General features: G+C 40.1%; 1 protein-coding gene and 1 long non-coding RNA gene across 2 annotated transcripts in view; one reads left to right on the forward strand and one right to left on the reverse strand.

Annotated features, from left to right (window-relative positions):
- Window positions 1–995: 995 nt before the first annotated feature.
- LOC117505917 lies at window positions 996–16,866 on the reverse strand. Its single transcript, XR_004559306.1, has 3 exons — window positions 16,725–16,866; window positions 9,463–9,471; window positions 996–1,005 (listed from the first exon to the last, which is right to left on the reverse strand). It is a non-coding gene; the product is annotated as an uncharacterized LOC117505917 (long non-coding RNA).
- dera (deoxyribose-phosphate aldolase (putative)) overlaps window positions 7,433–16,947 on the forward strand; it is a 30,654-nt gene continuing 21,139 nt past the window's right edge. Inside the window, exons 1-3 of the mRNA XM_034165453.1 lie at window positions 7,433–7,542; window positions 9,191–9,288; window positions 16,742–16,889. Of these exons, the coding sequence (XP_034021344.1) occupies window positions 7,512–7,542; window positions 9,191–9,288; window positions 16,742–16,889 (277 nt within the window). The 5' untranslated portion in view covers window positions 7,433–7,511. The remainder of the gene's footprint in view (window positions 7,543–9,190; window positions 9,289–16,741; window positions 16,890–16,947) is intronic.

The raw sequence follows: 16,947 nt of genomic DNA on the forward strand, positions 1-16,947 counted from the left end.
AAGAGTCACTAGGTGTTCACAGGAAACACTTATGTACGTATGTATTTATTTATTTATGTATGTTCATTGTTAGTTGCTTTTATATTTTCTCTTGTGTTTCTATTCAGGTTCTTTTTGCCTCTTTCTCTAAAATTGTATATAATAATCATTAGATTATTAATATATAAACAAAAATTAATTTAAGAAATATTACAATTTGAAAACAAATGCACCCGAACGTGATGACAGCTGCTTAACGCTAAGTTTTAACATTGAAAATGCCATAGACATGCTAACACGTTAGCATCGCTCCCGTTTTTAAGTTATAAAATACATCCATCAACTGTTTCAGAAGACCATAACAGGTCGGTTTAACATAGAAAAGGTAAATAATACTCACAGAAGTATGCTCTTTAGGGTTTTAGCAGGGGGAAATTAAACGAAAGAAATTAAGAATAAACGAAGCAATAGGTCGAAGCATTGCTTCAATCTGCGAACCACTGCTTCGATTGGTTCACGGTTCAAAGCAAAGCCGCGCTGCAGAAAAGTTGATTACAGGCGCACATGACGTGAAATTATATATATATATATATATATATATATATATATATATATATATATATATATATATAAACATTAAACTGAAGCCAAGAGTAACGAGGCTGTTTGTTTTAAAAATGTAAGGAATAGAAAGTACAGATACTTGTGTGAAAATGTAATGAGTAGAAGTCAGAAGTAGGCAGAAAAATAAGTAATGGAGTAAAGTATAGATACCTAAAAAGTGTACTTAAGTACAGTAACGAAGTATTTGTACTTCGTTACTTGACACCTCTGAATATTTCTAATGTGGAAGTCAAAGGACAACATAGGATCAAAAATTACCCCAAGGTTCCTCACTTTGTCAGTGTGATGTATGAAACACGAGCCTAAACTAAGCATTAACTGGTCAAACTGATGGACCAAGAACTATCATTTCAGTCTCGTCAGAGTTTAAAAGTAGGAAGCTTCTCACTGATGCAAGGCAATCTTATAAGGATTTTATGTGGATGATAAATAGTCCACACAGGCAGGGGTCATCCAGCATTCTTCACGTCATCAGTGGGCCTGTGAAACCAGAGCGTAGGTTTGCATATGGACCATAGGGACAAGTCACAACCAATATTTTGGGATGGCAAAATAGTCCCTACCAATATTTAGCATTTTTGTTTATATAACAAAATCATTCACTATTTTTCTGCGAACTCGATACTATAATTTTAGTCGTCATGTTTTGTGTTTTCGACGTGCCAGAGTGACAGGGTTACCCATGTTGCAATTTCATTGGCTCACGTTCTTCTCACATGGCCGTAAACAAAGCGCATCTCGTGGCAGGCAGTGCTTCATTTGTAAAGTGGGAGGTCCCGGAGCGCAGAGGATGGGTGGCTCCGGTGCAGTGTTGCCAGATGTACGATAATTATCGTATTTGTACGATAGTTTTGCCCTCTGCACGATGTACGATCAATAATGGGAAAAAATCCAATATGTACGATAATTTCAGTTGGTTGCCCAAACACGCATCTCTCTCTGACACCCAAGAATCATTTTGCAGGCGTTGCACTCAGGCGGCATCAAAAACACACCACACACAGGGCTGCTGCAGGCTTTGGGCGACCGGGACAAAGTCATTTGAAAGCCCGCCCCCTCTCATACAGAGTAATGAGTTCCATCCAATCTGTACCGTGACAGGAAGATTCCCCAAACAACTTTTTTTTTTGAAACTTTATTTCAACAAATGCAACAACAAACGAACAAAACACAAGAGCAAAGAGATATACAAGAAAAATAAAAAAAAGTTCAAGTTCCTTATGGAGGTGTCAACATTTTTTCTGTGTTCAACAAAATCTGCACAAGTGTCCATGGCATCGGATGACGACAGCGACCTCGAGGTTGAATTCGACTCTTTCTAGTCTGGTAATTAACACGTTTGTGTCCCTTCACAGAAAAAAAAAATGTTTCTAGTCTGGTAGTGCATTTGCGTTCTTTTTGTGCCATAGTTTCCCCATTACTATAATTACTGTTTAAAAATGTGACATAAAATTCTTTGTAAATTTTAAAAAAGAAACGCTAAAATAGCTACGTTGTATGCGTTTTGTTTGTGTACGATAATTTCTCCCAAAATACGATCATTTTGAGGTTTTGGTACGATAGTTTCATATTTCATATCTGGCAACACTGCTCCGGTGCAGAAAAACAAGAAGGGCGGGGCTGGAGAACAATGCTGTGCGCCACACTTAAAATAAACTGCACACCCACACAAACACGCACACACACCTTCACAAATGACACTAACATCCTGCCTTTTCCTCAAAAATGACTACATTTATGTTTGCTGTCTGTCTCTGTACTTTTCTGTCACTTTTGCACTCTTTTTCATACTTTTCCCTCGTTTCAAAAGTCACCGAACGCACTTTACCGTAATATATGCAACATATAGCACACTGTTGGAAAGCACGGGTTCTTGGCTTGCTGTCAAATTTTTCAGAGTGAGGGCTTACATGAGAACTTACGGTAATGAGAATCAGCGGCGCACTAGTGTGAAACGTCCGTGTTTTTCCTCTGCGTTATGACATCACAGGCTTCGTTTACCCTAATACACCATATATATCATTGGAAATCCCTTTTTTTTTAAAAAAAAATTAGGTTGCCAGATACATACAACTGCATTATTGATGAAGAGAATAAATTATACATCTTGGTTGCAAAAACTTTTTTTTTTTTTTTTGTTAGCTCCACAAGTATTTTTTGTTGTCTTGTTCTCTCAGGTGTAGGCCTATAGAATAGATTCGTGATTTTGGGTGCAATTTTGTTATTTAAGCTATTTGTTTGTTTGCCTACACGCTTAATATTGTAAATAAAGTGTTAAATTATTCAGCATTATGTCGTCATATGTTATGTATTATGCTGTACTTGTGCGTCTAATGGTATGAGTGGGTTAGGGGGTGGTGGTGGTGGGCAGGGGGGCCGGGGGGGTGGTATTGTCCCTACCAAAGCTGAGACCAAACCTACGCCCTTGTGTGAAACGCAGCCTGCAGCATGCACCACCCGCCTTAGGTCTTCCACCTCACAGTTTGTAATCACATTTCAGTTCCAGCTGCCGTTTGTACCTCTGACTGAGAGAAAAAGAGCAAAATCAGTCAGCCGGGAAAAACAAAAAAATCAAAAAACACACACATACCTAAGGTAAAATTCATCAGCAATAAAACAGAGAAATTACTAAGGTGATCGCCAGCCGCTAGTCTTAAGCTTCACTCACAGACCCCAAATTCAACAGGTGCACGATAAGAGAAAGCTCTGTGACCCACAGACTTTTTATTTACCCTAGAGACACAAAGTAGCCGTGCACCCTGAGAACGGAGAGCCCGGGCCAGTGTCCTGACGACATGTCATTCCTATCGAGAAGCCGGCCCCCGTGCAGATAACTGAAAAGTTATCTTTGATAAAGATAAAACAATAAACCATCCAAAAATGTATCAAAAGTTACAGACAATCGATAACAGATAAATTCCAGTATTATCTCTGGCACATTTACAACTACTAGTAAAACAAATTTCATAGCTTCTAATAATATTAAAAGTAACAACAGACCCAAACAATAAGACCACACTTTTTTCTTTCAACATTCTGCCCCTCCTGGAAGCGCTTGCTTACTACAGCCCTCCCAGCACAGAGGCACCCCAAGAGCAGCCATAAAGCCAGCTCTCTATCAATCACAATGCTCCGGTCAGGCAGAGGTCTTGAAAAATAAAGTCATGCTGACTTATGGTTTTGATTTATAAATAACATTAATACCGATAGAATAACTCCATTAATGTCAATTCTGTCATTTGTACAAAGTTAAAATATAACATATATCTTTTAATGTTGAATAATGCACTAATTCTGAGGTTTTGTAACAAACAGACAGATCGCAAAGCATTCTGGGTAAAAGTGCCTCTGCTAAACACTGATTGGTTCAGTCATTCATTATGTAAACCAACACGTTAATGTGACGTCTGTCGTGTTGGTGTTTAAAGATAAATGTGCTTTTGTAAAATATTCCATTTTTTTATTTGTAAAAACAGGCATTTTTACGGAGCCCTGCAAGTGTCATCGCAAATTGTTTTGCATGTGGAGAGAATGTGCGCACGTTTTATGATGTTGTAAAACGTGCTTTACACTGTGCGAGATGATTTTTCAAGCAGGAATTTTTTGGACCGAGTTTCAAGTTAATCGTGCATCGTGGAGTGTAAATGGAGTAACAAGCTGCGGTCAACATCTGACGACCACATCCTGATCGCTGATCGTATGGTCGGATGACAATCAAACCTGTTTGAGATTATTGTGCTGAAAAGCTACAAGCATCCAAACGTTTGCACTGTGCCTGTGCAAACACTGCAGAGCTGTCTTGTAATGTTATTATTATTATTATTTTGCTGTTGTTTTGTTTTGTCTTTCTCCTTTGTCTGCAGAGGATTGAGATGCTTTTCATACAAGCAGTTTTTTTCTGTTAGCAGAGGGTATAACTGTGCATCTGTTACAAAACTTTTAACAGGTGGGTGCTGAACTGATTTTAAATTTTAAAAATGCTTCTCACTGTTTGGCTTTGTTTATCGGTTATCGGACAAAAATTAATCGGAAGATAATTGGTCCGATAATGGTTTTTAAAGTTATCTAAAAAGATAATCAAATCAAATCAATTTTATTTATATAGCGCCAAATCACAACAACAGTTGCCCCAAGGCACTTTATATTTATTGTAAGGCAAAAGCCATACAATAATTACAGAAAAACCCCAACGGTCAAAACGACCCCCTGTGAGCAAGCACTTGGCGACAGTGGGAAAGAAAAACTCCCTTTTAACAGGAAGAAACCTCCAGCAGAACCAGGCTCAGGGAGGGGCAGTCTTCTGCTGGGACTGGTTGGGGCTGAGGGAGAGAACCAGGAAAAAGACATGCTGTGGAGGGGAGCAGAGATCAATCACTAATGATTAAATGCAGAGTGGTGCATACAGAGCAAAAAGAGAAAGAAACAGTGCATCATGGGAACCCCCCAGCAGTCTAAGTCTATAGCAGCATAACTAAGGGATGGTTCAGGGTCACCTGATCCAGCCCTAACTATAAGCTTTAGCAAAAAGGAAAGTTTTAAGCCTAATCTTAAAAGTAGAGAGGGTGTCTGTCTCCCTGATATGAATTGAGATGAGATGGGACCTGATTATTCAAAACCTTATAAGTAAGAAGAAGAATTTTAAATTCTATTCTAGAATTAACAGGAAGCCAATGAAGAGAGGCCAATATGGGTGAGATATGCTCTCTCCTTCTAGTCCCCGTCAGTACTCTAGCTGCAGCATTTTGAATTAACTGAAGGCTTTTCAGGGAACTTTTAGGACAACCTGATAATAATGAATTACAATAGTCCAGCCTAGAGGAAATAAATGCATGAATTAGTTTTTCAGCATCACTCTGAGACAAGACCTTTCTAATTTTAGAGATATTGCACAAATGCAAAAAAGCAGTCCTACATATTTGTTTAATATGTGCATTGAAGGACATATCCTGATCAAAAATGACTCCAAGATTTCTCACAGTATTACTAGAGGTCAGGGTAATGCCATCCAGAGTAAGGATCTGGTTAGACACCATGTTTCTAAGATTTGTGGGGCCAAGTACAATAACTTCTGTTTTATCTGAGTTTAAAAGCAGGAAATTAGAGGTCATCCATGTCTTTATGTCTGTAAGACAATCCTGCAGTTTAGCTAATTGGTGTATGTCCTCTGGCTTCATGGATAGATAAAGCTGGGTATCATCTGCGTAACAATGAAAATTTAAGCAATGCTTTCTAATAATACTGCTTAAGGGAAGCATGTATAAAGTGAATAAAATTGGTCCTAGCACAGACCCTTGTGGAACTCCATAATTAACCTTAGTCTGTGAAGAAAACTCCCCATTTACATGAACAAATTGTAATCTATTAGATAAATATGATTCAAACCACTGCAGCGCAGTGCCTTTAATACCTATGGCATGTTCTAATCTCTAATAAAATTTTATGGTCAACAGTATCAAAAGCAGCACTGAGGAACAGAACAAGCACAGAGATGAGTCCACTGTCTGAGGCCATAAGAAGATCATTTGTAACCTTCACTAATGCTGTTTCTGTACTATGATGAATTCTAAAACCTGACTGAAACTCTTCAAATAGACCATTCCTCTGCAGATGATCAGTTAGCTGTTTTACAACTACCCTTTCAAGAATTTTTGAGAGAAAAGGAAGGTTGGAGATTGGCCTATAATTAGCTAAGATAGCTGGGTCAAGTGATGGCTTTTTAAGTAATGGTTTAATTACTGCCACCTTAAAAGCCTGTGGTACATAGCCAACTAATAAAGATAGATTGATCATATTTAAGATCGAAGCATTAAATAATGGTAGGGCTTCCTTGAGCAGCCTGGTAGGAATGGGGTCTAATAAACATGTTGATGGTTTGGAGGAAGTAACTAATGAAAATAACTCAGACAGAACAATCGGAGAGAAAGAGTCTAACCAAATACCGGCATCACTGAAAGCAGCCAAAGATAACGATACTTCTTTGGGATGGTTATGAGTAATTTTTTCTCTAATAGTGAAAATTTTATTAGCAAAGAAAGTCATGAAGTCATTACTAGTTAAAGTTAATGGAATACTCAGCTCAATAGAGCTCTGACTCTTTGTCAGCCTGGCTACTGTGCTGAAAAGAAACCTGGGGTTGTTCTTATTTTCTTCAATTAGTGATGAGTAGTAAGATGTCCTAGCTTTACGGAGGGCTTTTTTTATGCTATGCTAAACCGGCTAACCATGCTAAACCGGCTAAGAGCTAGTAGCTGTGCTAAGCTAGCGGATTCCTAAAAACACACAAAGTGAATAATGTGTAAATAATTTAGAGGTGATTCAGCAGAGGGAGTGCTTTAGTTAAGGCACATGAAGATTACACTGTGAAACAAATCGTTATCTAGTTATCTAGATCAATCTAACTGCGCAGATTAAACAGCTAACAGATACAGCAAAACACCGCTGTGCTCCGGAACAGGAAGTGATACAATACAGCAGTGAGAGACAACCACCAGTAGTGGCAAGGCATAAAACAAACAAAAAAACAAACAAACAAACAAACAAAAACAATACGACTGTGCTCCAAATTTAATATATTTTCATTTTTTTTATGTTGCGTACTCACTCCATTCTTGTTTCATTTGTAGTTTACTTGTCACCCCTGGTGTTATATTTATTTGTATTTGTTTGTATGTGTTTATTTCTTTATGAAAAATTTTAATAAAAAAAATAATTTAAAAAAGGGTAATAAATGTTGAACGCAGTAAAAGGTTGGGAGACTGAATGTGCCCCCAGGCTTCCGTCTTTGGGGGCGTGTCAGGGGGGCGGTGTCCGTGGCTCCGCCTGCTCGTGAGTCGTCACTCGTGACATCTTGGGATCCGTGTGCGCGTGAGGTCCTGCTTGCTGGAATTATACGGTGTGCGCGTGTCATCATGTGCGTGAGAAACCCGGGAACAAAGCTCGGTAAGTGTGACGATCAAGACACGTGACCAAACGCGTGCAGGCCGCGTTCGATTCTCTTTGTTTTTATCGAACACCGCGTGAAAAACCCCCCACCAGGCCTGCGTGACGTCACCCACTGGTTTTCACAGTGACCCGGAAGCGGCGACGCGAGGCTCGAGGCTGTGGGCGTGGCTATTTACAGACCAACTCTGAACCTCAACGTGTCACAATGTCTGAAATGAAACAAAAGACCTTTTTTCAGGGTCTCATTTGTACCGTTCATGGGTCAAAGGTGGAATCAAATCTGAAGTCAAATGGCCGACTAAATATTTAATTACCATATAAATCAGATGAAAATTGAGCATGAATCAAAAAATAAGTACCTGAGTTTTAGAAGACAAGTCATAAGTTGTGGTACATTTGTGGTCAGAATTACTGGCTCCCTCTGTGTTTCATTACGCATTTTAAAATATGTTTAGAAGTAGATTCAAATAAACCAGTTTTGTATAATTAAAGTATTTTTATAAAAGTAACTCTTCTTGCAAGATTCCAAGGTTTTCCCAAGTCAGCTGAAATATAATCCCTCCAGCATGTCCTTGGTCTTCCCCGGTCCTCAGTAGGGAGCATCCTCACCAGATCATCGAACCACCTCAACTGGTTCCTTTAGATGTAAAGAAGCCGTGGCTCTACTCTGAGTCTCTCCCAGACATTCAAGCTTTTCACCCTGTCCAGGAGTGTGCGACCAGATACCCAATGGAACAGTCTCATCTTTGCCCCTTGTATCTTGTTCTTTCAGACATAACCCAAAGTTCATGACCATAGGTGAGGACAGGAGTGTAAATCGACTGCTAAATTGAGAGTCTTGGCTTCCAGCTCAGCTCATCTTTCACCATGATGGTCCAGTACAGTGCCTGTAAAACTTCAGATGCCACCCCAATTTGTCTGTTGACCTCACACTCCCACTTACCCCCAGAGGACCATGGTCTCAGACTTGGAGGTACCAGTTATCTCAATTGCTTCATACTGCCTCATACCTGCTCAGTGCGCATCAGAGGTCGTGAAGCGAACAGAACCACATCATCTGCAAAAAGCAGCAATGCAACACTGAGGTTACCAAACTAGACAGCCTCCAGTCCCTGACTGAGCCTTGAAATCCTGACCATGAACATCACAAACAGGAATAGTGACTAAGGCCGGCCCTGGCAGGGTCCAACACCCAATTGGAAAAAGTCCGATGTGAATCCGAGAATCGAGACCGGAATTATCAAGGTTGTGCCAAAACCTCACCTAAGCACTCAATTTTACAATTTTGGGGATTTGCTGGAAGGTCACGTTTTAATGTTTAGAGGTCTTAAGCGTTTTGAGCGTCTGTTGCAGATGGAAAAACGCTATATAAGTGCAGTCCATTTACCAATTATTTATTTATGTGGAAAACAATAAAAAATACTGTGTGTTGGAACACTTTATAACGGCATAATGTTTTCAGAGTTTGTAGTTTTAGTTAAAACTCTAATGATTTGAAGGCTGCAGAATTAAACATGACCGTGTCTTTGCTGCCTGCACAGAGTCCAAAGTCTGAATCCTGAAGAAGGTGAAAAACAGCGTGCTTCGTTTCTCCAGGTGGATTGTATTGTAACTGTTCCTGAACTTCTCTTCTTCTATGTGTCAGACCTCGAGCGGATCTCCAAGGTCAGGGTCAACACACAGGCCGTCTTAAAGAGAGCGCAGCATATCCAAGGGCTCAAGTCAGCCAAGCAACAGTGGCAGGTACGGTGCTCACCTTTCACCCGTAGGCGCTCTGTCTGTTCAGACGAGGTGAGCTTTTAATGTCGAGGTTTAAATAACTGAAAGACTTTCTTACTTCATAATGAAACTATCACTTTTTCTGCAGCTAATTATTAATTTTTACCATAAATTAGTGTTTGTCAAACTTTATTAGACCAAGAACCACTTAACCCCCCCCCAACAAAAAAAAATCTTGTGTACCATCTCACACTATTACTGTATCACACTGTATTACTATAGTACACTGTATTACACTATAGTATATAAATATTGTCATTTGATATTTTGTGAATTTATAAACAACAGAAAAGGGACTTAAGGCCCCGTCACACCTTGATGATTTAGCCAGCGTACACCAACCATATTAAAAAATGCTTTCGTCAGTCTAATAAGGGTAAGGGCCCCTTCACACATCACACGAAAGACACAGAAAACCAGAAGAAAACCTGCAAACCAAACACGAAATGGGAACCATGAAACATCCCACCTACTCTCGTGAGGGACGCACAGTCGCACAGCGTGCACGAACACAGTGTGAGCAGCTGGAATGTGTTGCACCACATCATGCCTCTGCTGTGGAGGAAAAAAAAAAAACACACAACTTAAAAAAACAAAACAAAACGCAATTTATTGAATCCCTCATATCAAGCGGACAATACAAGTATGATCCATCTGTTCCTCTGTAGATGACCCATGATCACAGACATACAGTCATGAAATGACATGAATGAAGCAGTGTGCTCTCATTATGTCCAGCAGATATATAAATAATTAATACAGTCACCGGACACTGTTAGATGACATATTGGTGTATAATTAATGAAAATCACTGGTTTGATATAAATCATAAATATAAGGGGACCCAATACAGAATCCTGCAGTTACCTAACCCTGGTTAAATAAAAAATAAATGTCACTCACAGGATTCGAACCTGCAGTGTACAAAAGCTCTGATTAACAGAAACTTTACCATTGCGTTGCAGTCACTGTCTTACAACAGGAACGTAAAATGCATAAAATCAACAAGGAGATAAATGTATTTAAAAAAAGAGTAATTGGGTGATGTATGGAAAAGGAAGTTTTTAATTATGGCGAAAAAAGCACCGTAATAACTGACAAAATATTTGTTACAGCGTATTTGTGGTTATACATGACTGAAAGTGGTATATTTGTCGTATTGTTGGTAGTCCTGCGGCAAGCTGCTCACAGGACACGCGTATTGGGCCGGGCTCGCGCATGTGCCCGGCCCAATGCGTGTCCTGTCAGACAGCCGTGACATTCAGATCGCCTGCTGCGTGTTCGCATGATCTGGTGGTCCGTTTCACCTGGAACAGCCTGTTAATGTGCACGCTTTGCGCGCACTCCAGGCCATCACAAAAGTGAATGTTTTATGTATTTCCACATGACGACAGCAAGTACACACATGCGCGTCACGGTGGACAGTTGTTAGGCCATGTCCTTCAAAATGCGGTACCTGTTCTACAGCTGTGACATCCATGCCCCCTGTGCCAACCACGCCTCCCTGTCCGTTCAGTGCACACACCAAAGTGTCACTCTGTTTCTGTGTTAAGTGGTCATTTATGTTAGTTATGTGTTATGTAATTGCTTATATAGGTGTTGTCATAATTATTTATATACCCGTCCTGGCGGTGGTCTCTGTGTTTGTAATGTTACACATCATTTCCAACTGTCACTGTGTTGTGATCAGCTGGCAGGCGCCTCCCCGTGCTATGTGCACTTGGACGTGGTTGTCCGGCCCCTGTGTGATCATGTCTGTACATACATACGAGTTCTGTCCATAAAGTATCGTACCTTTTTTTTTTTTTTTTAAACTATATGGATTTGATTCATATGTTTCATGTCAGACATGCTTGAACCCTCGTGCGCATGCGTGAGTTTTTCCACGCCTGTCGGTGACGTCATTCGCCTGTGAGCACGCCTTGTGGAAGGAGTGGTCCCACCCCCTCGTGGGATTTTCATTGTCTGGAAATGGCGGAATGATTTGGGTTTTTTTTCCATCAGAATTTTTTCAGAAGCTGTTAGAGACTGGCACCTGGAAACTATTCGAAACATTTATCTGGCTTTCGGTGAAAATTTTACGGGCTTCACAGAGAATAAGGTCTGTTAGTACAGCTTTAAGGACCCCTTTAAGGACGCTCAGTGCGCCGCGCTCCGAGCTGCGACGACGCGGCACAAGCCACCGGACCATTTCTGAGCTGATGGCTCTGTGGATACGAGACCATCGTGTGCTCTTTCTCTGGTTATCACAAGAGCTGGACATCAGCCATTTTCCGGCAGATTTCACTTTTAACAAGAGATTTTGTCATGGAAAGCCGCGCAGAGGCTTTGCGCGTCAAGACTGATTCGCTTTGGACGCGAGACAAAGGAACACCTCCGTTTCGGCGTGTCAGAGGACAAGTTTGGACATGTCCAGCTCTCCACAATTTCACTGATACTTACTGGACTGGTAAGCATTGAAAGCTGAAATAGACATGTCCAAACTTGTCCTCTGACACGCCGAAACAGGTGTTCCTTTGTCTCGCTTCCAAAGCGAATCAGTCGTGACGTGCGAAGCCTCCGCGCGGCTTTCCATGACAAAATCTCTTGTTAAAAGTGAAATCTGCCGGAAAATGACTGATGTCCAGCTCTTGTGATAACCAGAGAAAGAGCACACAACGGTCTCATATCCACAGAGCCATCAGCTTAGAAATGGTTCGGTGGCTTGTGCCGTGTCATCGCAGCTCGGAGCGTGGCGCGCTGAGCGTCCTTAAAGGAGTCCTTAAAGCTGTACTATCAGACCTTATTCTCTGTGAAGCCTGTAAAATTTTCACCGAAAGCCAGATAAATTTTTCGAATAGTTTCCAGGTGCCAGTCTCTAACAGCTTCTGAAAATTCTGATGGAAAAAAACCCAAATCATTCCGCCATTTCCAGACAATGAAAATCCGACGACGGGGCAGGACCACTCCTTCCACAAGGCGTGCTCACAGGCGAATGACGTCACCGACAAGCGTGGAAAAACTCATGCATGCGCACGAGGGTTCAAGCATGTCTGACATGAAAACACATGAATCAAATCCATATAGTTTAAAAAAAAAAAAAAAAAGGTACGATACTTTATGGACAGAACAAGTATATGCATTTTATGGAAGTGTCTCGAAACACACATACACCTCGTGTTGAGGGCGGGGCGCGACACACACGCACACATGTGATACACATGCACGCCACGTGTGTTGCTTTTTGCAATGCCCCACTAGTGGTGGTGTTAAAGATTTTATATATATATATATATATTTTTTTTTATCACTGTTAAACATTTGTACCTTTTGTCTTCTTTCTTATGATGCTGTTTTTGCACCAGTCTTAAAATAACCCTGATAATGTACTTGTTATTCAAAATTGTCTTAAGTATGCTGAGGTCAGTCTGAACTGGGAGTGAAGATAGTATGCTGAGGTCAGTTTTGACTGTTGTGAATTTATGATGCAGAACAGATGATAAGTGCAACAGAAGAGCCTGCAAGAACAGGATGTGCTGACCTTTGATGATAAGATTAAAGGAAAGAAACTGTTTCTCCACGCAGCTGCACTTATTGACGCATGTGTTTGTTTTACTTGAAGAAACTTGTCATGCGTTCTCCCCCCCCCCCCTTAGGACAAGTTTCACGCTGTGGGTAGGTTTTCCTAATAAAAAGAGTGAGCAGGCGCAACAGTCCTTAGTGCTTTCAGTGGTACTACGTGTACGGACTGTTTGCACTCCTCGCGAGATAAATTTGACTTTCTGTCTCACTGGTGTTTTTTGACTCTGTTTGTCTTGTTAAAAGTTTTAAGAATGTTTGGAGGAGAAAATACCCAACAGGTGGTACTTAGCAGTGCTGTATAGTAACGAAGTAAAAATACTTCACTACTGTACTTAAGTACGTTTTGGGAGACTTTGTACTTTACTTGAGTTTTTTTAATTCAGCTTACTTTCACTTTTACTTCACTACATTTCCGACTTTAATTGCATACTTCTACTCCGATACATTTTATATTTGCCCTGTTGTTACTCGTTACAAAAAAAAAAAAACACACACACACGAAAAAAGTTGTGTTTTCACCCAGAGACACTGCAACGAAGTCAGGCCCATACATGTCAACCTATACGGATTTTCCGAGTTTCAGAGTCATGCGGACATACAAATAAAGTCTTAAGGATATTCAGGGTTTGGTCTGCAGCGGGTCTGTAATCATCTGCTGCGCGACTCCACTTTGATGCGTGAGCCATTGAAGCAATGCTTCGAACCACTGGCTCGTGGTTCTTTGATTCGCTGCTCTTCAGAAGCGGTAAGTCCGCTTCTTAACTCCTCTCAAAGCCATTAAAATATTTTGAGTCACTTTTGTGTGGATTAAAGTCACTAACTGGGACTCTTGTCATGTTGTAGCCAAGAAACGAGAATCGTCCTCCGTTCCATTGACACAAAATTGCAGCTTTAAATAAAATGACACCTCTTTCCAAACGCTGTAATACAGAAAAATAAAATACAGTCGACTAAAATGTTTTTTTCCCTTCCCAAAATGAGAAGTCCTGTGTTCTTTATGAATTAAACTGATGCTGACAAACAGCACAGCAGCTGTAAGAGTTCAGCTCAGATATATGGAAAGACATTCATGCCAAAATGTCTGAAAGGAAATGCTTTTGACAAAAACTACAGATTTTGTTTATTTATGTCCAGAGATCAAGGATCCACCATGTAGAGTTTATTATGTCCAAAGTTTAAGGATCCAGTGACCAATTTCATATTTATTTACTTTAAGACTCAATAAAATGTGTTCAATTCAATTTCAATTTAATCAGTTTATAAAGTGCCAAATCGCAACAAAATCCATCTCAAGGCGCCTCACATAGAACAGTTCAACATAAAAAATTAAAATGAATAAATAAAAATTGAAAAATTAAAATACATAATTAAAAACAGAAGTAAAAAAATAAAACAGATAAAAAATAAAAACTATTCATAAGAAAGAGAATAAAAATAGGCTTTAAGGCTTGACTTAAAAATGTCCACAGACTCCAACTGTCTCACAGTCGCAGGGAGACCGTTCCACAGAGCGGGTGTACGATAAGAAAAAAGCTCTTTGACCCGCTGACATAGAAAACCTGTAAAGCCTATTTTTAGTACACAAAAAATTCACAAGCGGGATCGATAAGGAATCAATAAAATCTTATCAATACCCATCCCTAAAAACACACGGGGTGAAGTCGAGGATCATCGACATGCCCATCTGCAACATCTGCACTGGCGAGGCGATTTTTTGATACACTTGATGAAGTTCTGAGGTATGTTTTATTTTGTTCATTATATTCGATTTATTTTTCATGATTTTATTTCCACTAGTGACACACAGTTCTTGTTTCTGTAAAAAATAACTACATTTGACACATTCAGTTCTATAAAATTCAGCTTGATGCATGAATACAAGATCTGTATTGTTTGAAATTCAACTGTGGAGGAAAAACTAATGATCCTGACTTTAATGTCATTGTGGCAACTCATAATATGTGGACAAAAACCCACTTATGTGACACCGCTATGCGGTTGTGTGTACTGTAATAAAACTGATTTTGGTGCGATTTGGAGGTTATAAGGATTTTTGCTGATTTTATGGATTTTCTCACTTGGTTATACAGATGGACCCTCAAAGAGGTTGACATGTATGCAGGCCAATTTGTCATGAGTCATGTCCAGTAGGCTTTTTTTGCAGTTGTGCACTTGGGGGGTGTTTGTCAGGAAAATGATCATTTCTCTACATTGATTACAGACCTGCAACCTGCAGCAGGTCTGTAATCAACTTTGCTGCAGCGCTGCTTGGCTTTGAACCTTGAACCAATCGAAGCAGTGATTCGCAGGTCAAAGCAGTGCTTTGATCTACGATTCGTGGATTGATTGCTTTAATTCCCTTTATCCTAATTTTTCTCACTAAAACCCTGAAGAGCATATGTCTGTGAGTAATATTTAATATTTTTATGTTAAACCGACCTGTTATGGTCTTCTGAAACAGTTGATAGATGTATTTTATAACTTAAAAACGGGACTGACGTCCCGTTACACGCTCTGTGTCCGTGCACCTTTTTCCTGTCGTACCTGGTCACCTGCTGTCATTTGGTACTTTGCACGTTTCAACAAAAAGACGTTTTATGAGAAAGGACACTGTTTTGATTGATGTTGAAGCAGTGGTGGGCACAGTTATGCTAATCTGCTAACTGCTGATTAACGAAGCTAACTTTTTGTTAGCTCAATAGCTTTTCAGCTAACTTTGAAAACCATCAGCGGACCAATTAACTTATGCTAAATTTAGTTCCAGTAACCTTTAGACCGCTAACATCTCTTTGTGGGCATAGTGAATAAAGATTAACAGTTAAAAACATTTGTAAAGCCTGAAATCATACATTTTAGTTGCTGCCTGTTACATGCTTTGTAGCAGACAGACAGCTATAAGAGGTAGAGCTCAGTCCTCTGCCAGCAGAGGAGAGCTGGCTACCAGACAGAAAGGAAGAGAAGAAAAAAGATCTTTTATTTTCACAGCCATAGTAGTCTTGCAGACATGTCAGAGATGTCATGCACAGCAAGGTAGTTTTCACTTATGGTTAAAATTTTAAACAGACTAATTTCGGACATGTTATTGAAATTAATGTTGCCTTTGTCGTTTTTACAAAGTGAAAATATCAGCTATGTGTTTTACTTTTAAAGTAATGCACTCATTTTGAAGGTTTGAGCGTTTACAGACACACATGCCATAAGGCATTATGGGAAAATGGAGCTTCTTGGCATCAGTGGTTGGTCAGTTTATAAAAACCAACACAGAAGTTACTGTAATGTGTGTGTTGGTTTTTACAAATAAATCTGTATTTCTAAATGTCTTTTTTTTTCCATTTGTAAAAAAAAAAGGCAATTTGAAAACTGAACAAACTGTTAAGTGATTCAGCACTTATCCCGAATTTGTGGCAATTGGTATTCACACTGACATGAACACTGCTATCTACTGGATGGGAGTCTCCTGCGACACGTCTCCAAGACTGTATGGATGTGAAAATAAATGATCTTTTTTTCTTCTCTTCCCTTCCTTTTTCTCTGGTCACCAGGTCTTGTTTTCTGAGAGAAGGCTGATCTCAGACAGAAGCACCGGCTCGCTGTTGTTTGTGATTGTCTTTGAATTTATACAGAAGCATCAGTAGCTGCCAGTGTACTAGAGTCAATACAAAAAGTTATCAGTTTAGCTTTTAGCTGTAGCTTCTGCTGAATTTTTTCGGGGTTTAACCTTAACCTTTCTAAAAGTTAACTTTTCAGTTAGCGGATTAACGGTTATCAAAGCTAACGTTTTGGTTAGCTGTGCCCACCACTGCATTGAAGGTTGTCATGATCGCTCTTCTTTGACAGACGTGTCTGTCATCTGCAGGCCGCCTGGCTTCTGAAGGCCGTCACATGTATCGACCTGACCACCCTGGCTGGAGATGACACGCCCTCTAATGTCCACCGGCTCTGCCTGAAAGCCATCCAGCCCGTCCGATGGGACCTGATGAGAGACATGGACATGCACGACAAAGGTCTGCAGCGACGCCACAGCGGATAGTGTTTATGGACCGCTAACAATAATAATCATTG

The sequence above is a fragment of the Thalassophryne amazonica genome, unplaced genomic scaffold, assembly GCF_902500255.1.
Source record: "Thalassophryne amazonica unplaced genomic scaffold, fThaAma1.1, whole genome shotgun sequence".
NCBI lineage: Eukaryota > Metazoa > Chordata > Actinopteri > Batrachoidiformes > Batrachoididae > Thalassophryne > Thalassophryne amazonica.